This window comes from Taeniopygia guttata, chromosome 33, assembly GCF_048771995.1.
Source record: "Taeniopygia guttata chromosome 33, bTaeGut7.mat, whole genome shotgun sequence".
Classification (NCBI taxonomy): Eukaryota; Metazoa; Chordata; class Aves; order Passeriformes; family Estrildidae; genus Taeniopygia; species Taeniopygia guttata.
Genome location: NC_133058.1, coordinates 1,698,510 through 1,726,376, shown reverse-complemented (window position 1 = coordinate 1,726,376; position 27,867 = coordinate 1,698,510). Strand labels below are relative to the sequence as shown.

The following is a 27,867-nucleotide window of genomic DNA, read 5'->3' as shown; positions in this document are numbered from 1 at the left end:
GTGTCCTCATGGTGTCCCCATGTCCCTGTGGTGTCCCCATGATGTTCCTGGTTGTGTCCCCATGTCCACATGATGTTCCTAAGGTGTCCCCATGTCCCCATGATGTCTCCATGATGTCTCCATGATGTTCCTGGATGTGTCCCCATGTCCCCATGACGTCTCCATGTCCTTATGATGTCTCCATGGTGTCTCCATGATGTCCCCGAGGTGTCCCCATGACCCCGAGGTGTCCCCAGGTGTCCCCATGTCCCCAGGGGTGGTGGCACTGACCGACCAGCATGCGGTACTTGTGGGGGTGCCGCGCGTCCTCGATCACCGGCACCACGTTGGTGTCCCCATGTCCCCGAGGTGTCCCCATGACCCCACGATGTCTCCATGATGTCCTTGTGGTGTCCCCATGATGTCCCCATGTCCCAACGATGTCTCCATGGTGTCCCCAAGGTGTCCCCACAATGTCCCAATGATGTCTCCATGTCCTCGTGATGTCCTCTTGGTGTCCCCATGATGTCCCCAAGGTGTCTCCATGGTGTCCCCATGTCCCCATGATGTCCCTGTGGTGTCTCCATGGTGTCCCCAAGATGTCCCCATGTCCCCATGATGTCCCCATGATGTTCCTGGATGTGTCCCCATGTCCTCATGATGTCCCCGAGGTGTCCCCCTGTTCCCATGATGTCCCCAAGGTGTCTCCATGATGTCCCCATGATGTCCCCTTGGTGTCTCCATGGTGTCCCCATGACCCCGAGGTGACCCCGAGGTGTCCCCCAGGTGTCCCCAGATGTCCCCGTGGTGTCCCCCAGGGGTGGTGTCACTGACCGACCAGCATGCGGTACTTGTGGGGGTGCCGCGCGTCCTCGATCACCGGCACCACGTTGGTGTCCCCATGACCCCAAGGTGTCCCCATGATGTCCCCAAGGTGTCCCCATGTCCCCAGGTGTCCCCAGGTGGTGGCACTGACCGACCAGCATGCGGTACTTGTGGGGGTGCCGCGCGTCCTCGATCACCGGCACCACGTTGGTTCTTCTCTTGGCCACCCCCAGCAGGTCCCGGCCCGAGCGCTGCGAGAACTCCACCGCGTACACCACGCCCTCCTGGACACGGGGGCACACGAGGTCAGCAGGGGTCACCAAGGTCACCCGAGGTCAGCAAAGGTCAACAATGTCCACCAAAGGTCACCAAAGGTCACCAATGTCCACCCGAGGTCAGCAATGTCCACCCAAGGTCAGCAAAGGTCACCAATGTCCACCCGAGGTCACCAAAGGTCAGCAATGTCCACCCAAGGTCACCCAAGGTCACCAAGGGTCAGCAATGTCCACCAAAGGTCACCAAAGTCCATCCAAGGTCAGCAAAGGTCACCAATGTCCACCAAAGGTCAGCAAAGTCCACCCGAGGTCAGCAAAGGTCACCAATGTCCACCAAAGGTCAGCAAAGGTCAGCAGAGGTAACCAATGTCCACCTAAGGTCACCAAAGGTCACCAATGTCCACCCGAGGTCAGCAAAGGTCAGCAAAGGTCACCTGAGGTCACCCATGTCCACCCAAGGGTCAACAATGTCCACCCAAGGTCAGCAAATATCAGTAAAGGTCAGCAAAGGTCACCAATGTCCACCCGAGGTCATAAAGGTCACCAATGTCCACCAAGGTCAGCAAAGGTCAGCAAAGGTCACCAATGTCCACCAAAGGTCAACAGTGTCCACCAAAGGTCACCAATGTCCACCCGAGGTCACCAAAGGTCACCAATATCCACCCGAGGTCAGCAAAAGGTCACCTGAGGTCACCAAAGGTCACCAATGTCCACCCGAGGTCAGCAAAGGTCACCAATGTCCACCAAAGGTCAACAATGCCCACCTGAGGTCAGCAATGTCCACCCAAGGTCACCAAAGGTCACCAATGTCCACCCGAGGTCAGCAAAGGTCACCAAATATCAGCAAAGGTCACCAATGTCCACCAAAGGTCAGCAAAGTCCACCCGAGGTCACCCAAGGTCACCAAAGGTCACCAATGTCCACCCGAGGTCAGCAAAGGTCACCAAAGTCCACCTGAGGTCACCCAAAGTCACCAAAGGTCATCAATGTCCACCCAAGGTCAGCAAAGGTCACCAAGGGTCATCAAAGTCCACTCGAGGTCAGCAAAGGTCAGCAAAGTCCACCCAAGGTCACCCAAGGTCACCAAGGGTCACCAATGTCCACCAAAGGTCAGCAAAGTCCACCCGAGGTCAGCAAAGGTCACCAAAGGTCAGCAAAGGTCACCAAAGGTCAGCAAAGGTCAGCAAAGTCCACCCAAGGTCACCCAAGGTCACCCAAGGTCACCAAGGGTCACCAATGTCCACCAAAGGTCAACAAAGTCCACCCAAGGTCACCAATGTCCACCCAAGGTCAGCAAAGGTCACCAAGGGTCATCAAAGTCCACTCGAGGTCAGCAAAGGTCAGCAAAGTCCACCCAAGGTCACCCAAGGTCACCCGAGGTCAGCAAAGGTCACCAATGTTCACCAAAGGTCAAAAGTGTCCACCAAAGTTCACCAATGTCCACCCGAGGTCAGCAAAGGTCAGCAAAGGTCAGCAGAGATCACCAATGTCCACCCGAGGTCACCAAAGGCCACCAAAGGTCATCAATGTCCACCCAAGGTCAGCAAAGGTCACCTGAGGTCACCAAGGGCCACCAAAGGTCAACAGTGCCCACCAAAGGTCACCAATGTCTACCCAAGGTCAGCAAAGGTCAGCAGAGGTCAGAAAAGGTCAGCAAAGGTCAGCAAAGGTAAGCAATGTCCACCCGAGGTCACCAAGGGTCAGCAATGTCCATCCAAGGTCACCCAATATCAGTAAAGGTCACCAAAGGTCATCAATGTCCACCCAAAGTCAGCAAAGGTCACCAATGTCCACCCGAGGTCAGCAAAGGTCAGCAAGGGTCACCAATGTCCACCAAAGGTCACCAAAGTCCATCTGAGGTCAGCAAAGGTCACTAATGTCCACCTGAGGTCACCAAAGGTCACCAATGTCCACCCGAGGTCACGAAAGGTCAGCAATGTCCACCAAAGGTCAACAATGTCCACCCGAGGTCACCAAAGGTCAGCAGAGGTAACCAATGTCCACCTAAGGTCACCAAAGGTCACCAATGTCCACCCGAGGTCAGCAAAGATCAGCAAAGGTCAGCAGAGGTCACCAATGTCCACCTAAGGTCACCAAGGGTGGCCAATGTCCACCCGAGGTCACCAAAGGTCACCAATGCCCACCAAATATCAGCAAAGGTCACCAAAGGTCACCCAGGTGCCCCCAGGTGTGCCCAGGTGTGCGCAGGTGTGTTTCTATCCCCCCCAGGTGTGCCCAGGTGTGCCCAGGTGCGCCCAGGTGTGTCACAGGTGTGCCCAGGTGTGCCCAGGTACCCCCAGGTGTGCCCAGGTGTGCCCAGGTGTGCCCAGGTGCCCCAGGTGCCCCTCACCTGCCCCACAATATCGGAGACGTGGCTGACGGTGGTGCCCGAGGCCGCCCCCAGGTACCCCCAGGTGAGTTACCCATGCCCAGGTGTGCCCAGGTGTACCCAGGTGTGCCCAGGTGTGCCCAGGTGTGCCCAGGTGTGTCTGTATCCCCCCCAGGTGCCCCCAGGTGTGCCCAGGTGCCCCGGGTGAGTGCCCAGGTGCCCCCAGGTGTGCCCAGGTGCCCCCAGGTGCCCCCAGGTGTGTACCCCCAGGTGTGCCCAGGTGCCCCCAGGTGTGCCCAGGTGTGTCTGTATCCCCCCCAGGTACCCCCAGGTGTGCCCAGGTGCCCCCAGGTGTGCCCAGGTGTGTCTGTATCCCCCCCAGGTACCCCCAGGTGTGCCCAGGTGCCCCCAGGTGTGCCCAGGTGTGTCTGTATCCCCCCCAGGTACCCCCAGGTGTGTTACCCATGCCCAGGTGTGTTACCCATGCCCAGGTGAGTGCCCAGGTGCCCCAGGTGTGCTCACCTGCCCCACGATGTCGGAGACGTGGCTGACGGTGGTGCCTGAGGCGGCGCCCAGGTGTGTCTGTATCCCCCCCAGGTGCCCCAGGTGTGCCCAGGTGTGCCCAGGTGTGCCCAGGTGTGCCCAGGTGTGCCCAGGTGTATTTGTATCCCCCCCAGGTGTGCCCAGGTGTGTTTCTATCCCCCCCAGGTGTGTCCAGGTGTGGCCAGGTGAGTGCCCAGGTGTGCCCAGGTGTGCCCAGGTGTGCCCAGGTGCCCCAGGTGTGCCCAGGTGTGTTACCCATGCGTGCCCAGGTGCCCCAGGTGTGCCCAGGTGTGCCCAGGTGTGCCCAGGTGTGCCCAGGTGCCCCAGGTGTGCCCAGGTGTGTTACCCATGCGTGCCCAGGTGCCCCAGGTGTGCCCAGGTGTGCCCAGGTGTGCCCAGGTGCCCCAGGTGTGCCCAGGTGTGCCCAGGTGTGCCCAGGTGTGCCCAGGTGAGTGCCCAGGTGTGCCCAGGTGTGCCCAGGTGTGCCCAGGTGTGCCCTCACCTGCCCCACAATATCAGAGACGTGGCTGACGGTGGTGCCCGAGGCCGCGCCCAGGTGTGTTTGTATCCCCCCCAGGTGTGCCCAGGTGCCCCAGGTGTGCTCAGGTGTGCCCAGGTGCCCCCAGGTGCCCCCAGGTACCCCCAGGTGTGCCCAGGTGCCCAGGTGAGTGCCCCAGGTGTGCCCAGGTGTGCCCAGGTGTGCCCAGGTGTGCCCAGGTGAGTGCCCAGGTGTGCCCAGGTGTATCTCACCTGCCCCACGATGTCGGAGACGTGGCTGACGGTGGTGCCCGAGGCCGCGCCCAGGTACCCCCAGGTGTGCCCAGGTACCCCCAGGTGTGCCCAGGTGTGCCCCAGGTGTGCCCAGGTGTGTTTGTATACCCCCCAGGTGCCCCCAGGTGTGCCCAGGTGTGCCCAGGTGTCCCAGGTGCCCCAGGTGTGCCCAGGTGTGCCCAGGTGTGCCCAGGTGTGCCCAGGTGCCCCAGGTGTGCCCAGGTGTGCCCAGGTGTCCCAGGTGCCCCCAGGTGCCCCCAGGTGTGCCCAGGTGTGTCTGTACCTGTCCCAGGTGAGTGCCCAGGTGTGCCCAGGTGTGTTCAGGTGTGTTTCTATCCCCCCCAGGTGTGCCCAGGTGCCCAGGTGTGCCCAGGTGCCCCAGGTGTGCCCAGGTGTGCCCAGGTGCCCCAGGTGAGTGCTCAGGTGTGTCTCACCTGCCCCACGATGTCGGAGACGTGGCTGACGGTGGTGCCCGAGGCGGCGCCCAGGTGTGTTACCCATGCCCAGGTGTGCCCAGGTGTGCCCAGGTGTGCCCAGGTGTGCCCAGGTGTGCCCAGGTGAGTTACCCATGCCCAGGTGTGCCCAGGTGTGCCCAGGTGTGCCCAGGTGAGTTACCCATGCCCAGGTGTGCCCAGGTGCCCAGGTGTGCCCGTACCTGCCCCACGATGTCGGAGACGTGGCTGACGGTGGTGCCCGAGGCCGCCCCCAGGTACCCCCAGGTGTGTCTGTACCTGCCCCAGGTGTGCCCAGGTGCCCCAGGTGTGCCCAGGTGTGTTACCCATGCCCAGCTGTGCTCACCTGCCCCACGATATCAGAGACGTGGCTGACAGTGGTGCCCGAGGCCGCCCCCAGGTACCCCCAGGTGTGCCCAGGTGTGTTTGTATCCCCCCCAGGTGTGCCCAGGTACCCCCAGGTGTGCCCAGGTGTGCCCAGGTGTGCCCAGGTGAGTGCCCAGGTGTGTTACCCATGCCCAGGTGAGTGCCCAGGTGTGCCCGTACCTGCCCCACAATATCAGAGACGTGGCTGACGGTGGTGCCCGAGGCCGCGCCCAGGTACCCCCAGGTGTGTTACCCATGCCCAGGTGTGCCCAGGTGTGCCCAGGTGAGTTACCCATGCCCAGGTGCCCCCAGGTGCCCCCAGGTGAGTGCCCAGGTGAGTGCCCAGGTGCCCCAGGTGTGCCCAGGTGTATCTCAGGTGTACCCAGCTGTACCCACCCATGCCCAGGTGCCCATCCAGGTGTGCCCAGATGTGCCCAGGTGTGTCTGTACCTGCCCCAGGTGTGCCCAGGTGTGCCCAGGTGTGCCCAGGTGAGTGCCCAGGTGTGCCCAGGTGAGTGCCCAGGTGTGCCCAGGTGTATCTCACCTGCCCCACAATATCAGAGACGTGGCTGACGGTGGTGCCCGAGGCCGCGCCCAGGTGTGTCTGTATCCCCCCAGGTGTGCCCAGGTGTGCCCAGGTGAGTGCCCAGGTGCCCCAGGTGTGCCCGTACCTGCCCCACAATATCAGAGACGTGGCTGACGGTGGTGCCCGAGGCGGCGCCCAGGTACAGCACGCGGGCGCCGGGCGCGATGTGGATGCGATCGATGCCCCCCAGGATGGCGGCGGCCAGCTTGGAGCGGAACGGGTTCCAGGCTCGGTACTCCACTGAGTCTGTGCCCTCCTGGACCAGTATAGACCAGTATAGACCAGTTAGAACCAGGATAAACCAGTATAGACCAGTTACAGACCAGTATGAACCAGTATAACCAGTATAGACCAGTATGAACCAGTCCCAGCCCAGCTTGGAGCGGAACGGGTTCCAGGCTCGGTACTCCACCGCTTCCGTGCCCTCCTAAACCAGTATAGACCAGTATGGACCAGTTAGAACCGGTATAGACCAGTTACAGACCAGTATAGACCAGTATAACCAGTATAACCAGTATAACCAGTATGGACCAGTATGAACCAGTATGAACCAGTCCCAGCCCAGCTTGGAGCGGAACGGGTTCCAGGCTCGGTACTCCACTGAGTCTGTGCCCTCCTGGACCAGTATAGACCAGTATAAACCAGTTAGAACCAGTACAAACCAGTATAGACCAGTATAAACCAGTATAGACCAGTTAGAACCAGTATAGACCAGTATGAACCAGTCCCAGCCCAGCTTGGAGCGGAACGGGTTCCAGGCACGGTATTCCACTGCTTCGGTACCCTCCTAAACCAGTATAGACCAGTATAAACCAGTTAGAACCAGTTAGAACCAGTATAGACCAGTATAAACCAGTATGAACCAGTATGAACCAGTATGAACCAGTCCCAGCCCAGCTTGGAGCGGAACGGGTTCCAGGCTCGGTACTCCACGGAGTCTGCGCCCTCCTGGACCAGTATAAACCAGTATAAACCAGTTAGAACCAGTATGAACCAGTATAGACCAGTATAGACTGATAGAAACCCCTATAGACCAGTATAAACCAGTATGAACCAGTCCCAGCCCAGCTTGGAGCGGAACGGGTTCCACGCCCGGTATTCCACTGCTTCGGTGCCCTCCTAAACCAGTATGGACCAGTATGGACCAGTTAGAACCAGTATGAACCAGTATAGACCAGTATATACCAGTATAACAAGTATAGACCAGTATGAACCAGTGCCAGCCCAGCTTGGAGCGGAACGGGTTCCAGGCTCGGTATTCCACCGCTTCCGGGCCCTCCTGGACCAGTATAGACCAGTTACAGACCAGTATAAACCAGTATAGACCAGTATAAACCAGTTACAGACCAGTATGGACCAGTATAACCAGTATGAACCAGTATAAACCAGTATAGACCAGTATGAACCAGTCCCAGCCCAGCTTGGAGCGGAACGGGTTCCAGGCCCGGTACTCCACCGCTTCGGTGCCCTCCTAAACCAGTATAGACCAGTTAGAACCAGTATAAACCAGTATGGACCAGTATAAACCAGTTACAGACCAGTATAAACCAGTATGAACCAGTATGAACCAGTCCCAGCCCAGCTTGGAGCGGAACGGGTTCCACGCCCGGTATTCCACGGATTCCGTGCCCTCCTAAACCAGTATAGACCAGTATAAACCAGTTACAGACCAGTATAGACCAGTATAACCAGTATAACCAGTATGGACCAGTATGAACCAGTCCCAGCCCAGCTTGGAGCGGAACGGGTTCCAGGCCCGGTATTCCACAGAGTCTGTGCCCTCCTAAACCAGTATAAACCAGTATGGACCAGTTAGAACCAGTTACAGACCAGTATAAACCAGTATAGACCAGTATGAACCAGTCCCAGCCCAGCTTGGAGCGGAACGGGTTCCACGCACGGTACTCCACTGAGTCTGCTCCCTCCTGAACCAGTATAGACCAGTATAAACCAGTTAGAACCAGTTACAGACCAGTATAAACCAGTATAAACCAGTATAAACCAGTATAAACCAGTATAAACCAGTATGAACCAGTATCGCCCGTCCAAACTAGTTCCTCCCAGTCCCTCCCAGTCCCTCCCAGTATAAACCAGTCCAAACCAGTATAAACCAGTCCCTCCCAGTCCCTCCCAGTATAAACCAGTATAACCCAGTCCCTCCCAGTATAACCAGTATACCCAGTATCCCCAGTGCTCACCCCGACGCTGATCCGTTTCTCTCCGTACACCGACTCCCCCGGAACCAAATTGCGCGTGACCAGCGCGTCCTCACGGCCCCGGCAGATAAACACACCTGGGACAGGTAAATAAACACCTGAGACAGGTAAACACACCTGGGACAGGTAAACACACCTGGGCAGGTAAATAATAAACACACCTGGGCAGGTAAATAAACAATAAACAGGTAAATAATAAACACACCTGGGCAGGTAAATAAACAATAAACAGGTAAATAATAAACACACCTGGGACAGGTAAATAAACATCTGAGACAGGTAAACACACCTGGGACAGGTAAATAAACAATAAACAGGTAAATAAACACCTGGGCAGGTAAATAAACAATAAACAGGTAAATAAACACCTGGGCAGGTAAATAAACACACCTGGGACAGGTAAACACACCTGGGACAGGTAAATAATAAACATAAACACACCTGGGCAGGTAAATAATAAACACACCTGGGCAGGTAAATAATAAACATAAACACACCTGGGACAGGTAAATAAACAATAAACATAAACACACCTGAGACAGGTAAATACACCTGAGACAGGTAAATAAACACACCTGGGCAGGTAAATAAACAATAAACAGGTAAATAATAAACACACCTGGGCAGGTAAATAAACACACCTGGGCAGGTAAATAGTAAATAAACAGGTAAATAAACACCTGGGCAGGTAAATAAACAATAAACAGGTAAATAAACACACCTGGGACAGGTAAATAAACAACAAACAGGTAAATAAACACACCTGGGACAGGTAAATAAACAATAAACAGGTAAATAATAAACATAAACACACCTGGGCAGGTAAATAGTAAATAAACAGGTAAATAAACACACCTGGGCAGGTAAATAAACACCTGAGACAGGTAAATAAACACCTGAGACAGGTAAACACACCTGGGACAGGTAAATAATAAACATAAACACACCTGGGCAGGTAAATAAACACACCTGGGACAGGTAAATAAACACACCTGGGACAGGTAAATAATAAACACACCTGGGCAGGTAAATAATAAACATAAACACACCTGGGCAGGTAAATAATAAACACACCTGGGCAGGTAAATAATAAACACACCTGGGCAGGTAAATAAACACACCTGGGACAGGTAAATAATAAACATAAACACACCTGGGACAGGTAAACACACCTGAGACAGGTAAATAATAAACATAAACACACCTGGGACAGGTAAATAAACACCTGAGACAGGTAAATAATAAACACACCTGGGCAGGTAAATAATAAACACACCTGGGACAGGTAAATAATAAACAAACAGGTAAATAATAAATAAACACACCTGGGCAGGTAAATAATAAACACACCTGGGACAGGTAAATAATAAACACACCTGGGACAGGTAAATAAACAATAAACACACCTGGGCAGGTAAATAATAAATAAACAGGTAAATAATAAACACACCTGGGCAGGTAAATAATAAACACACCTGAGACAGGTAAACACACCTGGGCAGGTAAATAAACACCTGAACAGGTAAATAATAAACACACCTGGGCAGGTAAATAATAAACATAAACACACCTGAGACAGGTAAATAAACACACCTGGACAGGTAAATAATAAATAAACAGGTAAATAAACACCTGGGACAGGTAAATAATAAACACACCTGGGCAGGTAAATAATAAACAAACAGGTAAATAAACACACCTGGGCAGGTAAATAATAAACACACCTGGGATACACCTCCCAGTTCCCTCCCAGTCCCTCCCAGTATAAACCAGTATAAACCACTATAAACCAGTCCAAACCAGTATAACCAGTTCCCTCCCAGTATAACCAGTATAACCAGTCCCTCCCAGTATAACCAGTATAACCAGTCCCTCCCAGTCCCTCCCAGTCCCTCCCAGTACAAACCAGTACAAACCAGTATAAACCAGTTACGTCACTTTTTTCCCCAGTATAACCAGTATAACCAGTTCCCTCCCAGTATAACCAGTATAACCAGTCCCTCCCAGTTCCCCTCCCAGTCCCTCCCAGTCCCTCCCAGTATAAACCAGTATAACCAGTATAACCAGTTACCTTCGTGCCGGTGCGGCTCCACCGTCACTTTTTTCCCGCCTTTGAAGCCGCCGCGGGCCCCGCCCCTGGCCCCGCCCCCTCGGCCTCGGCCACGCCCCCTCGGCGCCCCGCGGGCCACGCCCCCTCCGCGGGCCACGCCCCCTCCGCGGGCCACGCCCCCTCCGCGGGGCGGGAAACCGGAACCTGCGGGGACAAACTGGGATGTACTGGGATGGACTGGGAGGGACTGGGAGGGGACTGGGTTATACTGGGAGGGACTGGGAGGGGACTGGGAGGGGACTGGGAGGGACTGGGAGGGAACTGGGGATACTGGGAGGGACTGGGAGGGAACTGGGGATACTGGGAGGGACTGGGAGGGGACTGGGATGGACTGGGTTATACTGGGATGGACTGGGTTATACTGGGATGGACTGGGTTATACTGGGATGGACTGGGTTATACTGGGTTATACTGGGAGGGGATTGGGTTATACTGGGAGGGGACTCTGTTATACTGGGTTATACTGGGAGGGACTGGGAGGGGGACTGGGTTATACTGGGTTATACTGGGAGGCAGTGGGAGTGAACTGGGTTATACTGGGATGTACTGGGATGTACTGGGAGGGGACTGGGGATACTGGGACGGACTGGGAGGGAGTGGGAGGGGAACTGGGGATACTGGGTTATACTGGGTTATACTGGTTTATACTGGGAGGGGGACTGGGAGGGACTGTTTTATACTGGGAGGGACTGGGAGGGACTGGGAGGGAACTGGGATATACTGGGAGGGACTGGGAGGGGATTGGGGTGTACTGGGTTATACTGGGAGGGGACTGGGATGGACTGGGAGGGGATTGGGTTATACTGGGAGGGAACTGGGTTATACTGGGTTATACTGGGAGGGACTGGGAGGGAACTGGTTTATACTGGGTTATACTGGGAGGCAGTGGGAGTGAACTGGGTTATACTGGGATGTACTGGGATGGACTGGGATGGACTGGGAGGGGATTGGGTTATACTGGGTTATACTGGGTTATACTGGTTTATACTGGGAGGGGGACTGGGAGGGACTGGGTTATACTGGGATGGACTGGGAGGGGATTGGGTTATACTGGGATGGACTGGGATGTACTGGGAGGGGACTGGGGATACTGGGACAGACTGGGAGGGAGTGGGAGGGGAACTGGGGATACTGGGTTATACTGGGTTATACTGGGTTATACTGGTTTATACTGGGAGGGAGACTGGGAGGGACTGGGTTATACTGGGAGGGACTGGGAGGGAACTGGATTATACTGGGAGGGACTGGGATATACTGGGAGGGAACTGGGAGGGACTGGGAGGGAACTGGGTTATACTGGGTTATACTGGGATGGACTGGGAGGGGATTGGGGTGTACTGGGATATACTGGGAGGGACTGGGAGGGGACTGGTAGGCACTGGGAGGGGAACTGGGTTATACTGGGATATACTGGGATGGACTGGGAGGGGATTGGGTTATACTGGGTTATACTGGGATGGACTGGGAGGGGAACTGGGGTGTACTGGGATATACTGGGAGGGACTGGGAGGGGATTGGGGTGTACTGGGTTATACTGGGAGGGACTGGGATGGACTGGGAGGGACTGGGGATACTGGGAGGGACTGGGAGGGAACTGGGATATACTGGGTTATACTGGGAGGGCACTGGGAGGGACTGGGAGGGACTGGGAGGGACTGGGAGTGAACTGGGTTATACTGGGATGTACTGGGAGGGACTGGGATGTACTGGGTTATACTGGGAGGGACTGGGGATACTGGGAGGGACTGGGAGGGAACTGGGACATACTGGGACATACTGGGACATACTGGGACATACTGGGAGGGACTGGGGCTCCCAGTACGGGCAGCCCGGGCCATACTGGTTCATACTGGTTCATACTGGTTTATACTGGGACTCACCTCTGCCTCGGAAGCCGCCGCGTCCCCCCCGGGGGCTGAAACCTGCGGGAACTGGTCAGACTGGGACGTACTGGGATATACTGGGATATACTGGGACAGACTGGGAGGGGCCCTGGAGGCTCCCAGTGCTCCCAGTTTGGCTCCAGCACCTCCCCCAGTCCCTCCCAGTATAACCCAGTACATCCCAGTATAACCGAGTTCCTCCCAGTTACCCCCAGCACCCTCCCAGTTCTCTCCCAGTCCATCCCAGTTTATCCCAGTTACCCCCAATCCTTTCCCAGCACCCCCCAGTTCCCTCCCAGTCCTCCCCAGTTCCCTCCCAGTTCATCCCAGTTCAGCCCAGTTCATCCCAGTACGGTCCTAGTACATCCCAGTACTCCCAGTTCGTTCCCAGTCCCTCCCAGTTCACTCCCAGTTCCATCCCAGTCCCTCCCAGTTCCCTCCCAGTTCCTTCCCAGTCCCCCCCAGTCTGTCCCAGTTCCCTCCCAGTCTGTCTCAGTCTGTCCCACTATAAACCAGTTCCATCCCAGTCCCTCCCAGTTGCCTCCCAGTTCATCCCAGTCCATCCCAGTCCCCCCCAGTTCCTCCCAGTTCATCCCAGTTCCTCCCAGTTCATCCCAGTTCCTCCCAGTTCCCTCCCAGTGCCCCCCAGTTCCTCCCAGTCCATCCCAGTTCCCCCCCAGTCTGTCCCAGTTGCTTCCAGTTCCATCCCAGTTCCCTCCCAGTCCCCCCCAGTCCCTCCCAGTTTATCCCAGTTACCCCCAATCCTTTCCCAGCACCCCCCAGTCCCTCCCAGTCCTCCCCAGTTCCCTCCCAGTTCATCCCAGTTCAGCCCAGTTCATCCCAGTACGGTCCTAGTACATCCCAGTACTCCCAGTTCGTTCCCAGTCCCTCCCAGTTCACTCCCAGTTCCATCCCAGTCCCTCCCAGTTCCTCCCAGTCCCCCCCAGTTTATCCCAGTATGAACCAGTTCCCTCCCAGTTCCATCCCAGTCCCTCCCAGTTCATCCCAGTCCCCCTCAGTCCCTCCCAGTATAAACCAGTTCCCTCCCAGTCCCTCCCAGTTTCATCCCAGTTGCTCCCAGTTCATCCCAGTTCCATCCCAGTCCCCCCCAGTTCATCCCAGTTTGTCCCAGTATAAACCAGTTCCCTCCCAGTCCCTCCCAGTCCATCCCAGTTCCCTCCCAGTCCATCCCAGTCTGTCCCAGTTCCATCCCAGTCCCTCCCAGTTTATCCCAGTCAACCCCAATCCTTTCCCAGCACCCCCGAGTCCCTCCCAGTATAAACCAGTTCATCCCAGTTCCATCCCAGTTCATCCCAGTTCCATCCCAGTCCCTCCCAGTCCATCCCAGTTCCCCCCCAGTCCCCCCCAGTCCATCCCAGTCCATCCCAGTTCATCCCAGTCCCTCCCAGTTCCCACCGGGCCTCATCGCCGCTTTTTCCACGCGGGCCCCGCGCGCTTCTGCCGGAACTGGAAGTGACGTCACAAATAACGGAAACCACATTCCCTTCGCGCATGCGCAGACTGTGACTGACGCTGAAGCCACGCCCACATCCGGGCGGAAGTTCCCTCAGAGCGCCGCGGGGAGATTTTGGGGTAAAAAAATGGGGATTTTGGGGTAAAAAATGGGGATTTTGGGGTAAAAAAATGGGGATTTTGGTTAAAAATGGGGATTTTTATGTAAAAATCGGGATTTTTGAGTTTAAAATGGGGATTTGGGGGTAAAAATATGGGTTTTGGAGTTAAAAACTGGAGATTTTGGGGTAAAAAAATGGGGATTTTGGTGTTAAAAAATGGAGATTTGGGGGTAAAATGGGGATTTTAGTTAAAAATTGAGATTTTGGTTGAGAAATGGGGATTTTGGGGTAAAAGTGGGGATTTTAGGGTAAAATCCGAGGATTTGGGGGGAAAATGCGGATTTAGGGGTAAGAAATGGAGATTTTGGGGTAAAAAAAATGGGGATTTTGGTGTTAAAAAATGGAGATTTTGGGGGTAAAAATGGGGATTTTGGTGTTAAAAAATGGAGATTTTGGGGGTAAAAATGGGGATTTTGGTGTTAAAAAATGGAGATTTTGGGGGTAAAAATGGGGATTTTGGTTAAAAATGGAGATTTGGGGGTAAAAATGGGGATTTTGGAGTTAAAAAATGGAGATTTTGGGGTAAAAAAATGGGGATTTTGGTGTTAAAAATGGAGATTTGGGGGTAAAAATGGGGATTTTGGTTAAAAAATGGGGATTTGGAGGTAAAAAATGTGGATTTGGGGGTAAAAATGGGGATATTCAGACAAAAAAATGGGGATTTAGGGGTTAAAATGGGGATTTTTATGTAAAAATCGGGAATTTTGAGGAAAAAATGGGGATTTGGGGGTAAAAATGGGGATTTTGGTTAAAAATGGAGATTTTGGGGTAAAAATGGGGATTTTTCGGTAAAAGTGGGGATTTTAGGGTAAAATCCGAGGATTTGGGGTAAAAATGGGGATTTAGGGGTAAGAAATGGAGATTTTGGGTAAAAAAATTGGGATTTTGTGTAAAAATTGGGATATTTGGACAAAAAATGGGGATTTTGGTTAAAAATGGGAATTTAAGGGTTAAAAAATTGGGATTTTGGGATAAAAATCACAGAATTTTTACCCCAATTTCCTGGGAATTTTGGGGGGAAAATGGTTATTTTGGGAAAAAATGTGGATTTGGGGGTAAAAATGGGGATTTTGGTTTAAAAATGGAGATTTTGGGGTAAAATCAGCATTTTTGGGGATAAACCGGGAATTTGGGGGTAAAAAATGAGGATTTTGGGGTAAAATCGGGGATTTTGGGGTAAAAATGAAGATTTTGAGTTAAAAATGGGGATTTTGGGGTAAAAATATGGGAATTTTGGGGTAAAACCTGGGATTTTGGGGGTAAAAAATTTGGGATTTTTGGGAAAAAATGGGAATTTTGGGTAAAACTGGGGACATTGGGGTAAAAATTGGGGATTTTTTGTTTAAAATCAGGGATTTTGGGTTAAAAAATTGGGATTTTGGGTAAAACCCGGGGATTTGGGTAAAAAAATGGCATTTTTGGGTTAAAAAATGAGGATTTTGGGGTAAAAATTGAGATTTTGGGTCAAAATTAGGATTTTGAGGTAAAAACGGGGATTTTGGGGTACAAAAAGGGGATTCTCAGGTAAAACCCGAAGGTTTGGGGTAAAAATTGTGGATTTTGGGGTAAAATCGGCGATTTTGGAGTAAAAATGAAGATTTTGGTTAAAAAATGGGGATTTGGGGGTAAAAAAATGGGAATTTTGGGTAAAAAATGGGGATTTAGGGTAAAATCGGGGATTTGGAAAAAAAATCGGGATTTTTGGTAAAAAATGGGGATTTGGGGGTAAAAAATGGGGATTTTGGGCTAAAAAATGCGTATTTTGGGATTAAAAAGGGATTTGGGGTATAATCGGGGATTTTGGGGTAAAAAAACTTTGATTTTGGGTAAAAAATGGGAATTTGGGAGTAAAAATGGGAATTTTGGCGTAAAATGGGAGATTTTGTGGGGAAAATGGGGATTTTTTTTGGGTAAAGAGCTGTGGATTTGGGGTAAATCCGGGGATTTTGGTTAAAAATGGGAATTTTAGGGGAAAAAAATGGGGATTTGGGGGTAAAAAATGGGTATTTTGGGATAAAAAATGGGTATTTTGGGATTAAAACAGGATTTAGGGTATAACCGGGGATTTTGGGGTAAAAAAACTTTGATTTTGAGTAAAAAATGGGGATTTTGAGGTAAAAAATGGGAATTTTGCAGTTAAAAATGGGAATTTTGGGGTAAAAAAATGGGAATTTTGGCGTAAAATCGGAGATTTTGTGGGGAAAATGGGGATTTTTTTGGGGTAAAAAGCTGCGGTTTGGGGTAAATATGGGAATTTGGGGTGAAACCCGGGGATTTTGGTTAAAAATGGGAATTTTAGGGTAAAATCCGAGGATTTGGGGTAAAAATGGGGATTTGGGGTAAAAAATGGGGATTTTTTGTTTAAATTCAGGGATTTGGGGTTAAAAAATGGGGATTTGGGGGTAAAATCGGAGATTTTGGGGAAAATAGGGATTTGTGGAAAAAAATGGGGATTTGGGGTAAAAAAATGGGGATTTGGGGGAAAAATGGTTTTTTTGGGGAAAAAATTGGGGATTTGGGGGTAAAAAATGGGGATTTGGGGGGAAAATGGGTATTTTGGGGTTAAAATGGGATTTGGGGTATAATCGGGGATTTTGGGGGAAAAAAACTTTGATTTTGAGTAAAAAATGGGGATTTTGAGGTAAAAAATGGGAATTTTGTGGTTAAAGATGGGAATTTTGGAGTAAAAATGGGAATTTGGGAGTAAAAATGGGAATTTTGGCGTAAAATCGGAGATTTTGTGGGGGAAATGGGGATTTTTTTGGGTAAAGAGCTGTGGATTTGGGGTAAATCCGGGGATTTTGGTTAAAAATGGGAATTTTAGGGTCAAAAAGTGGGATTTGGGGATAAAAATGGGGATTTGGGGGTAAAAAATGGGGATTTTGGGCTAAAAAATGCGTATTTTGGGATTAAAACGGGATTTAGGGTATAACCGGGGATTTTGGGGTAAAAAACAGGTATTTTGGGGAAAGATGGGGAATTTGGGGTAAAAAACTTTGATTTTGATTTAAAAACGGGGATTTTGGGGTAAAAAAAAGGGAAATTGGTTCTCTGTGACGTCACTTCCGGCGGGCTGACCGCCGCCATGATTCCTCCAGAGGAGCCGCTCCGGCCCGCGGGCGGCGCTCGGTGGTGGTTCGGTGACGTCACTTCCGGCGCTCTGCAGCTTCCGGCGTGACTCGGTGGTTCCGGCGAGCGGCGCGCGGGGGTGACTTTGAGAGGGAACTGGTTTGTACTGGGATGGACTGGGACAGACTGGGAGGGACTGGGAGGGGGTTTGGGAGTTACTGGTTTGTACTGGGAGGGACTGGGAGGGACTGGGAGGGGGTTTGGGAGTTACTGGTTTGTACTGGGGGTTACTGGTTTGTACTGGGAATGAAGTGGGAGGGGTCTGGGGGTTACTGGTTTGAACTGGGAGGGGATTTGGGGGTTACTGGGATGAACTGGGAGCACTGGGGGGGGTCACTGGTTTGTACTGGGAGGGACTGGGAGGGGGTTTGTGGGTTACTGGTTTGTACTGGGAGGGGACGGGGGGTTACTGGGATGAACTGGGAGGGGTTTGGGGGTTACTGGTTTATACTGGGAGGGGGTTTGGGGGTTACTGGTTTGAACTGGGATGAACTGGGAGAGGATTTGGGGTTACTGGTTTGAACTGGTTTGTACTGGGAGGGGATTTGGGGTTACTGGTTTGAACTGGGAGGGGATTTGGGGTTACTGGTTTGTACTGGGAGCACTGGGGGGGGTTACTGGTTTGTACTGGGAAGGACTGGGATGGACTGGGAGGGGGTTTGGGGGTTACTGGTTTGAACTGGGAGGAGATTTGGGGGTTACTGGTTTGTACTGGGATGGACTGGGAGGGACTGGGAGGGGGTTTGGGGTCACTGGTTTGAACTGGTTTGAACTGGGAATGAACTGGTTTGTACTGGTTTGAACTGGGAGGAGATTTGTGGGTTACTGGTTTGTACTGGGAGCACTGGGGAGGTTACTGGTTTATACTGGGAGGGGGTTTAGCGTTACTGGTTTATACTGGGAGGGGGTTTGGGGTTACTGGGATGAACTGGGAGTTACTGGGAGAGGATTTGGGGTTACTGGGATGAACTGGGAGCACTGGGGGGGGTTACTGGGATGAACTGGGAGGGGTCTGGGGGTTACTGGGACGAACTGGGAATGAACTGGTTTGTACTGGGAGGCGTCTGGGGGTTACTGGTTTGAACTGGGAATGAACTGGGACGGAACTGGGGGTTACTGGTTTGTACTGGGAGGGGGTTTGGGGTTACTGGTTTGAACTGGTTTGAACTGGGAATGAACTGGTTTGAATGAACTGGGAGGCCATGAATAAATTATGCAAATTAGCCCGCCGCTCATTTGCATAGTCAATGAGCTCCGCCCCCACTGCCCCTCAGTGTTCGGTTCTGTTGTGGCTCCTGGGGGGGTTAATTGGTAATTAACCCGCTGGTTAATTGGCTGGGCTGCTAATTAACTAATTAAACACTGACCAATGGGGTAGCTAATTAATTAGCTGCTCATTTGCATAATTAATGACATCATCGTTTTTTCTGTTGTCTCTTTTGTTTTGTTCCATTTCTCGTTGGTGGGGGAGATTAATTAGTAGTTAATGACCTGGTTAATTGGCTGGGCTGCTAATTAACTGATTAAATACCGATCAGCCTGGTAGCTAATTAATTAGCTGCTCATTTGCATAATTAACGAGCCGTCGATGTTTGCAGTGGTCAGTCTCGTTTTAGTCTTTATTTGTTGTTGTTGGGTGGGGTTAATTAGTAATTAATGAGCTAATTAGCAAGCTGGAATGATAAGTGACAAACCAGGTGTTAATCAGTTTGTGCACTAATTACCCAGCAGCTAATTTGCATAACTAATGAGTTTCCAATCTTTGCTGTTCCGTGATTTATTCTTTTTATTTGTTACTGCCTGTTGAGATTAATTAGTAATTAATTAACTAATTAACAGCCCGTGCTGGTGATTAACTAAGCAGGTGGTAAGCAGCTTGATAACTAATTAATTAGTGGATTATTTGCATAACTAATGAGCTGCCAATGTGTTGTTTGTACTTTTGGTTTGGTCTTTTATTTATTGTTGAATGTTGGAATTAATTAATGGTTAATCAGCTAATTAATAGCTCAGATGGATAATTCATTAACTAGCTGAAAAGCTGTTAATTAGGTGATTAATTAGCTGCTCGTTTGATAATTAGTGCAAATTAATTTCTGTTTTTAATTTCATGTTTTGCTATTTTTGGTTTTGTGACATTAATTAACAGTCGGGGAACTAACTAATTACTGATAATTAATAATGAACTAATAGACTGGTAATTAACTTACCAATTCTTAATGAGCTGGCTAGATAATTAATTAGCTGTTAATTGGTATTGTTAATGAGTTTTTAATACTCAATGCTTTTTATATTCTTATTTATTATTGAGGGCATGATAAATTCATAATTAACGGGTTAATTGGCAGCTTGGAGTGCTAATTAATGGGTTAATTGGCAGCCTGGAGTGCTAATTAACCCACTAAGCGCTAACCAACTGCTTAATTAATTAACCAGCAGCTCATTAACTTAATTAACGACCTCAGCCGACCCAAAACCCCCAAAAATTCACCATTCCCGCAGCAATTAACCCAAATTAACCCCCTCAGGCCGCTAATTAACGCCGCCCGAGGGGTGATGGATGTGTGGGGGTGTTAATTAAGGTGTTAATTATGCAAATTAGGCATGGCAGAGGACATCAGGGCCAAGCTGGGCCGGTACAAGACCCCAAAAATTCACCATTCCCGCAGCAATTAACCCCAATTAACCCCCTCAGGCCGCTAATTAACGCTGCCCGGGGGGCGATGGATGCGAGGAGGCGCTAATTAAGGTGTTAATTATGCAAATTAGGCATGGCAGAGGACATCAGGGCCAAGCTGGGCCGGTACAAGACCCCAAAAATTCACCATTCCCGCAGCAATTAACCCCAATTAACGCCCTCAGGCCGCTAATTAACGCTGCCCGGGGGGTGATGGATGTGGGGGGGCGCTAATTAAGGTGTTAATTATGCAAATTAGGCATGGCTGAGGACATCAGGGCCAAGCTGGGCCGGTACAAGACGGCGCCGTTCGACAGCCGCTTCCCCAACCAGAACCAGACCCGCAACTGCTGGCAGAACTACCTGGGTGAGGCCCAAAAACCCCAAAAATCCCCAAATTCACCCCAAAATCTGATTGGGCAACCCAAAAAACCCAAAATCCCCGAAATTCACCCCAAAAAACCCCACCAAAATCGCCCAAAATGACGAAATTTGGGGGTTTTTAGCCCCAAAATCCTCCCTAAGTGTATCTTAAAGTCACATGGAAGGGACCAAAAAAACCCAAATTTACCCCAAAATTCCCAAATTCACCCCAAAATCCACCTGGGGAACCCCAAAATCCACCTGGGCACCCCAAAAAACCCAAAATCCCCAAAATTCACCCCAAAAAAACCCACAAAAATCTACCAAAATGCCGAAATTTGGGGGTTTTTTGTCCCCAAAATCCTCTCCAAGTCTCCTAAATGCGCCTAGAAAGAGCCAAAAAAACCCCAAATTCACCCAAAAAAACCCCAAATTCTCCCCAAAATCCACATGGGCACCCCAAAAAACCCAAAATCCCCGAAATTCACCCCAAAAAACCCCATGAAAATCGACCAAAATCCTCAAATTTTGCGTTTTTTAGCCCCAAAATCCACCATAAGTGTCTCTTAAATGCGCCTGGAAGGGACCAAAATAACCCAAATTCACCCCAAAAAAAACCCAAATTCACCCCAAATTCCACATGGGCATCCCAAAAAACCCAAAATCCCCAGAATTCACCCCAAAAAACCCCACGAAAATCGCCCAAAATCCTCAAATTTGGAGAATTTTATCCCCAAAATCCTTAATGAGAGTCTCTTAAATGCAACTGGAAAGGAGAAAAATCACCCAAATTCACCCCAAAATTCCCAAATTCACCCCAAAATTCCCAAATTCACCCCAAAATCCGCATGGGCACCCCAAAAAACCCAAAATCCCCGAAATTCACCCCAAAAACCCCACGAAAATCGCCCAAAATGCCGAAATTTGGGGGTTTTTAGCCTCAAAATCCGCACTAAGAGTCTCCTAAATGTGCTTGGAAAGAGCCAAAAAACCCCAAATTCACCCCAAAAAAACCCAAATTCACCCCAAAATCCACCTGGGCACCCCAAAAACCTTAAACCCCCGAAATTCACCCCAAAAAACCCCATGAAAATCCCCCAAAATCCCCAAATTTGGGGTTTTTTATCCCCAAAACCCGCCCAAACAGTCTCCTAAAGTCACCTGGAAGGGACCAAAAAAACCCAAATTAACCCCAAAAATCCCCAAATTCACCCCAAAATCCACATGGGCACCCCAAAAAACCCAAAATCCCCGAAATTCACCCCAAAAAACCCCATGAAAATCGACCAAAATCCTCAAATTTTGCATTTTTTAGCCCCAAAATCCACCATAAGTGTCTCTTAAATGCGCCTGGAAGGGACCAAATTAACCCAAATTCACCCCAAAAAAACCCAAATTCACCCCAAATTCCACCTGAGCACCCCAAAAAACCCAAAATCCCCAAAATTCACCCCAAAAAACCCCACGAAAATCACCCAAAATGCCGAAATTTGGGGGTTTTTAGCCCCAAAATCCGCCCTAAGTGTCTCTTAAAGTCACATGGAAGGGACCAAAAAACCCAAATTCACCCCAAAATTCCCAAATTCACCCCAAAATCCACATGGGCACCCCAAAAAACCCAAAATCCCCGAAATTCACCCCAAAAAAACCCATGAAAATCCTCCAAAATATCCCAATTTGGGGTTTTTAGCCCCAAAATCCGCTTTAAGAGTCTCTTAAATGTGCCTAGAAAGAGCCAAAAAACCCAAATTCACCCCAAAAAAAACCAAATTCACCCCAAAATCCACCTGAGAACCCCAAAATCCACCTGGGCACCCCAAAAAACCCAAAATCCCCGAAATTCACCCCAAAAAACCCCACAAAAATCTCCCAAAATCCCCAAATTTGGCTTTTTTTATTCCCAAGATCTTCCTTAAAATCCTCCAAATTCCACCTGGGGGACTCCAAAAAATCCCAAAATCCAAAAAAAAAATCCCAAAAATGCCCCAAAATCCCCAAATTTGGGGTTTTTAATCCCCAAAATTTCCCCTCAAATCTCCAAAAATCCACCTGGGGACCCCAAAAAATCCCCAAAATGCCCCAAAATCCCCAAATTTGTGGGTTTTTTTCCCCAAAATCTTCCTTAAAATCCCCCAAATTCCACCCAAAAAACCCGAAAATCCAAAAAGAAAACCCAAAATGCCCCAAATTTGGGGGTTTTTATCCCCAAATCTCCAAAATCCACCTGGAGGACCCAAAAAAAATCCCAAAATAATCCCAAAATCCCCAAATTTGGGGGTTTTTTTATCCCCAAAATCTTCCTTAAAATCCCCCAAATTCCACCCAAAAAATCACAAAATCAAAAAAAAAAAAATCCACAAAAATCCCCCAAAATCCCCAAATTTGGTTGTTTTTTTTTTTTTTGTCTCTGCCCACGGCTGAGCGGGACTGATGTCCCAAAATGTCCCAAAATGTCCCCAAATGTCCCCAAATGTCCCCAAATGTCCCCAATGTCCCCAAATCCCATTTTTCCCAATTTTTCCCCATTTTTTCCCAATGTCCCCAAATGTCCCAAATCCCCAAATGTCCCAAATCCCCCAAAAATGTCCCCAAAATGTCCCCAATGTCCCCAATCCCATTTTTCCCATTTTTCTCCCATTTTTTCCCAATGTCCCCAATGTCCCCAATCCCATTTTTCCCAATTTTTCCCCAATTTTTCCCAATTTTTCCCCATTTTTGCTCAATGTCCCCAAATGTCCCCAATGTCCCCAAATCCCCGAAAATGTCCCCAATGTCCCCAATGTCCCCAATGTCCCCAAATGTCCGCAAATGTCCCCAAATCCCCCAAAAATGTCCCCAATGTCCCCAATCCCATTTTTCCCAATTTTTCCCCAATGTCCCCAAATGTCCCCAATGTCCCCAATCCCATTTTTCCCAAATTTCCCCCAATTTTTCCCCAACGTCCCCAATGTCCCCAAATCCCCCAAAAATGTCCCCAAAATGTCCCCAATGTCCCCAATCCCATTTTTCCCAATTTTTTCCTATTGTTCCCCATTTTTTCCCATTTTTTCCCAATGTCCCCAAAATGTCCCCAATGTCCCAAATCCCATTTTTCCCATTTTTCTCCCATTTTTTCCCAATCCCACAAATGTCCCCAAATGACCCCAAATGTCCTCAATGTCCCCAATCCCATTTTTCCCAAATTTCCCCCAATTTTTCCCAATGTCCCCAAATGTCCCCAATGTCCCCAAAATGTCCCCAAATCCCCCAAAAATGCCCCCAATGTCCCCAATGTCCCCAAATCCCCCCAATGTCCCCCCAATGTCCCCAACGTCCCCAATGTCCCCAAATCCCCCCAAATGTCCCCAAATGTCCCCCCAATGTCCCCAAATCCCCCAAAAATGTCCCCAATGTCCCCGATGTCCCCAATCCCATTTTTCCCAATTTTTTCCTATTGTTCCCCATTTTTTCCCAATTTTTCCCAATGTCCCCAAAATGTCCCCAAAATGTCCCCAATGTCCCAAATCCCCCAAATGTCCCCAAATCCCTCCAATGTCCCCAAATGTCCCAAATCCCATTTTTCCCATTTTTCTCCCATTTTTTCCCAATGTCCCCAATGTCCCCAATGTCCCCAATCCTATTTTTCCCAAATTTCCCCCAATTTTTCCCCGATGTCCCCAATGTCCCCAAATGTCCCCAATGTCCCCAATCCCATTTTTCCCATTTTTCTCCCATTTTTTCCCAATGTCCCCAATGTCCCCAAATGACCCCAAATGTCCCCAATGTCCCCAATCCCATTTTTCCCAATTTTTCCCCAATTTTTCCCCATTTTTGCTCAATGTCCCCAATGTCCCCAATGTCCCCAAATCCCATTTTTCCCATTTTTCTCCCATTTTTTCCCAATCCCCCAAATGTCCCCAATGTCCCCAATGTCCCCAATCCCATTTTTCCCAATTTTTCCCCAATTTTTCCCAATTTTTCCCCATTTTTGCTGAATGTCCCCACTGTCCCCACTGTCCCCAATGTCCCCAATGTCCCCAATGTCCCCAATCCCATTTTTCCCAATTTTTTCCTATTGTTCCCCATTTTTTCCCAATTTTTCCCAATTTTTGCTCAATGTCCCCACTGTCCCCACTGTCCCCAAATGTCCCCAATGTCCCCAAATGTCCCCAATGTCCCCAAAATGTCCCCAATGTCCCCAATGTCCCCAAATCCCATTTTTCCCATTTTTCTCCCATTTTTTCCCAATCCCCCAAAGTCCCCAAATGAACCCAAATGTCCCCAATGTCCCAAATCCCATTTTTCCCATTTTTCTCCCATTTTTCCCCAATGTCCCCAATGTCCCCAATGTCCCCCAATGTCCCCAATGTCCCCAATCCCATTTTTCCCAATTTTTCCCCAATTTTTCCCCATTTTTCCCCATTTTTGCTCAATGTCCCCCAATGTCCCCAAATCCCCGAAAATGTCCCCAAATGTCCTCAATGTCCCCAAATGTCCCCAAATGTGTCCAAATGTCCCCAATGTCCCCAATCCCATTTTTCCCAATTGTTCCCCATTTTTGCTCAATGTCCCCAAATGTCCCCAAATCCCCCAATGTCCCCAAATGTCCCCAATGTCCCCAAATCCCCCAAATTTTATTGAATGTCTCCAAATTCCCCCAAATGTCCCCAATGTCCCCAATGTCCCAAATCCCATTTTTCCCAAATTTCCCCCAATTTTTCCCCATTTTTTCCCAATGTCCCCAATGTCCCCAAGTGTCCCCAAATCCCCCAAAAATGTCCCCAACGTCCCCAATGTCCCCAATCCCATTTTTCCCAATTTTTCCCCATTTCTTCCCATTGTTCCCCATTTTTGCTCAATGTCCCCAAATGTCCCCAAATCCCCCAAAATGTCCCCAATGTCCCCAAATCCCCCAAATTTTATCTAATGTCTCCAAATCCACCCAAATGTCCCCAAACCCCCCCAATGTCCCCAATGTCCCCAATGTCCCCAATGTCCCCAATCCCATTTTTCCCAAATTTCCCCCAATTTTTCCCAATTTTTCCCCATTTTTGCTCAATGTCCCCAAATGTCCCCAAATCCCCGAAAATGTCCCCAATGTCCCCAATGTCCCCAATCCCATTTTTCCCAAATTTCCCCCAATTTTTCCCCAATGTCCCCAATGTCCCCAATGTCCCCAATGTCCCCAAATGTCCCCAATGTCCCCAATCCCATTTTTCCCAATTTTTCCCCAGTTTTTCCCAATTTTTCCCCATTTTTGCTCAATGTCCCCAATGTCCCCAATGTCCCCCCAATGTCCCCCAATCCCCCCAATTTTTCCCCAATGTCCCCAATCCCCCCAATGTCCCCAATCCCCCCAATGTCCCCAATGTCCCCAATGTCCCCAATGTCCCCAATGTCCCCAATGTCCCCAATCCCATTTTTCCCAATTTTTCCCCAATTTTTCCCCAATTTTTCCCCATTTTTGCTCAATGTCCCCAATGTCCCCAATCCCATTTTTCCCAATTTTTCCCCAATTTTTCCCAATTTTTCCCAATTTTTCCCCATTTTTGCTCAATGTCCCCAATGTCCCCAATGTCCCCAATCCCATTTTTCCCAATTTTTCCCCAATTTTTCCCAATTTTTCCCCAATTTTTCCCAATTTTTCCCCATTTTTTGCTCAATGTCCCCAAATGTCCCCAAATGTCCCCAAATCCCCCCCTCTGTCCCCAGACTTCCAGCGCTGCCAGCGCGCCATGGCCGCCCGCGGCGCCGATGTCACCCCGTGCCAGTGGTACTTCCGCGTCTACAAGTCCCTGTGTCCCACCTCCTGGGTGAGTGACAGTGTCCCCAATGTCCCCAAATGTCCCCAAATGTCCCCAAGGGTCACCCAAAGGTCAGCAAAGGTCAGCAAATGGCGCCAATGGTATCAAATCCCCTCAATGTCCCCAAATGTCCCCAAAATGGCACCAAGGTGACACACCTCCCTGGTGAGTGATGGCCACAAGTGTCACCAAGTGTCACCAAATGTCACCAAGGGGTCACCAGGGGTCAGCAAAGGTCATCAAAGGTCATTAAATGGCAGCAATGGCACCAAATCGCCCAATGTCCCCAAATGTCCCCAAAATGTCCCCAAAATGTCCCCAAATGTCCCTAAAATGCCCCAATGTCCCTAAAATCCACAAATGTCCCCAAATGTCCCCGAATGTCCCTAAAATCCCCAAATGTCCCCAAAATGTCCCCAAATCTCCCAAATGTCCCCAAAATGTCCCCAAATGTCCCTAAAATCCCCAAATCCCCCCAAATGATCCCAATTGTCCCCAGAATGTCCCCAAATGCCCCTAAAATGTCCCCAAACCGCCCCAAAATGTCCCCAAATCCCCCCAAATGTCCCTAAAATCCACAAATGTCCCCAAAATGTCCCCGAATGTCCCTAAAATGTCCCCAATGTCCCCAAATGGCCCGGAAAATGTCCCCAATGCCCCAATGTCCCCAATGTCCCCAAATCCCCCAAATGTCCCCAAATGTCCCCAATGTCCCCCCAATGTCCCCAAATGTCCCAAATCCCCCCAATGTCCCCAATGTCCCCAAATGTCCCAAATCCCCCCAATGTCCCCAATGTCCCCAATGTCCCCAATGTCCCCAGTGTCCCCAAATGATCCCAAATGTCCCCAATGTCCCCAAACCCCCCCAATGTCCCCAAACCCCCCCAATGTCCCCAATGTCCCCAATGTCCCCAATGTCCCCAATGTCCCCAAACCCCCCCAATGTCCCCAAAATGTCCCCAATGTCCCCAATGTCCCCAATGTCCCCAATGTCCCCAAAATGTCCCCAATGTCCCCAATGTCCCCAAAATGTCCCCAATGTCCCCCCAATGTCCCCCCAATGTCCCCAATGTCCCCAATGTCCCCAATCCCCCCAATGTCCCCAATGTCCCCAATGTCCCCCCAATGTCCCCAATGTCCCCAATGTCCCCAATGTCCCCAATCCCCCAAATGTCCCCAATGTCCCCAATGTCCCCCCAATGTCCCCAATGTCCCCAATGTCCCCAATGTCCCCAATCCCCCAAATGTCCCCAATGTCCCCAATGTCCCCCCAATGTCCCCCCAATGTCCCCCCAAATGTCCCCAATGTCCCCAATGTCCCCAATGCCCCAAATGACCCCAATGTCCCCAATGTCCCCAATGTCCCCAATGTCCCCATTATCCCCAATGTCCCCAATGTCCCCAATGTCCCCAATCCCCCCAATGTCCCCAATGTCCCCAATCCCCCCAATGTCCCCAATGTCCCCAATGTCCCCAATGTCCCCAATCCCCCCAATGTCCCCAATGTCCCCAATGTCCCCAATGTCCCCAACCCCCCCAATCCCCCCCAATCCCCCCAAATGTCCCCAATGTCCCCAATGTCCCCAATGTCCCCAATGTCCCCAATGTCCCCAATCCCCCAAATCCCCCCAATGTCCCCAATGTCCCCAATGTCCCCAATGTCCCCAATGTCCCCAATGTCCCCAATGTCACCAATCCCCCCAAATGTCCCCTAAAATCTACCCAATGTCCCCAAGTCCCCCCAAATGTCCCCAAATGTCCCCTGTGTCCCAGGTGACCGCGTGGGACGAGGCCCGTGAGGAGGGGACCTTCCCCGGCAAGATCTGAGCGGTGGCACCGAGGGGAGGTGACACCGGGAGGTGACATCAGTGACACCGGTGACACCGATGGGGGACCGGGGAGGGGACACGGAGCGGTGGCACCGCCAATAAAGGGTTAAAAACTGG

At 50.5% G+C, this 27,867-nt stretch overlaps 2 protein-coding genes across 2 annotated transcripts in view; one reads left to right on the top strand and one right to left on the bottom strand.

The window, feature by feature from the left end:
- Positions 1–13,844, bottom strand: part of FBL (fibrillarin) — a 23,538-nt gene extending 9,694 nt beyond the window's left edge. Inside the window, exons 1-6 of the mRNA XM_072920743.1 lie at positions 13,752–13,844; positions 12,333–12,374; positions 10,414–10,596; positions 8,325–8,419; positions 6,212–6,382; positions 956–1,088 (exon numbers count right to left, since the gene is read on the bottom strand). Coding sequence (XP_072776844.1) covers positions 956–1,088; positions 6,212–6,382; positions 8,325–8,419; positions 10,414–10,596; positions 12,333–12,374; positions 13,752–13,836 — 709 coding nt within the window. The 5' untranslated portion in view covers positions 13,837–13,844. The remainder of the gene's footprint in view (positions 1–955; positions 1,089–6,211; positions 6,383–8,324; positions 8,420–10,413; positions 10,597–12,332; positions 12,375–13,751) is intronic.
- Positions 13,814–27,867, top strand: COX6B1 (cytochrome c oxidase subunit 6B1). The gene is made up of 5 exons (XM_041712416.2): positions 13,814–13,928; positions 17,068–17,197; positions 20,035–20,142; positions 25,830–25,930; positions 27,695–27,867. The coding sequence occupies exons 3-5, from the start codon at positions 20,037–20,039 to the stop codon at positions 27,746–27,748; spliced, it is 261 nt and encodes an 86-aa protein (XP_041568350.1). The 5' UTR covers positions 13,814–13,928; positions 17,068–17,197; positions 20,035–20,036; the 3' UTR covers positions 27,749–27,867.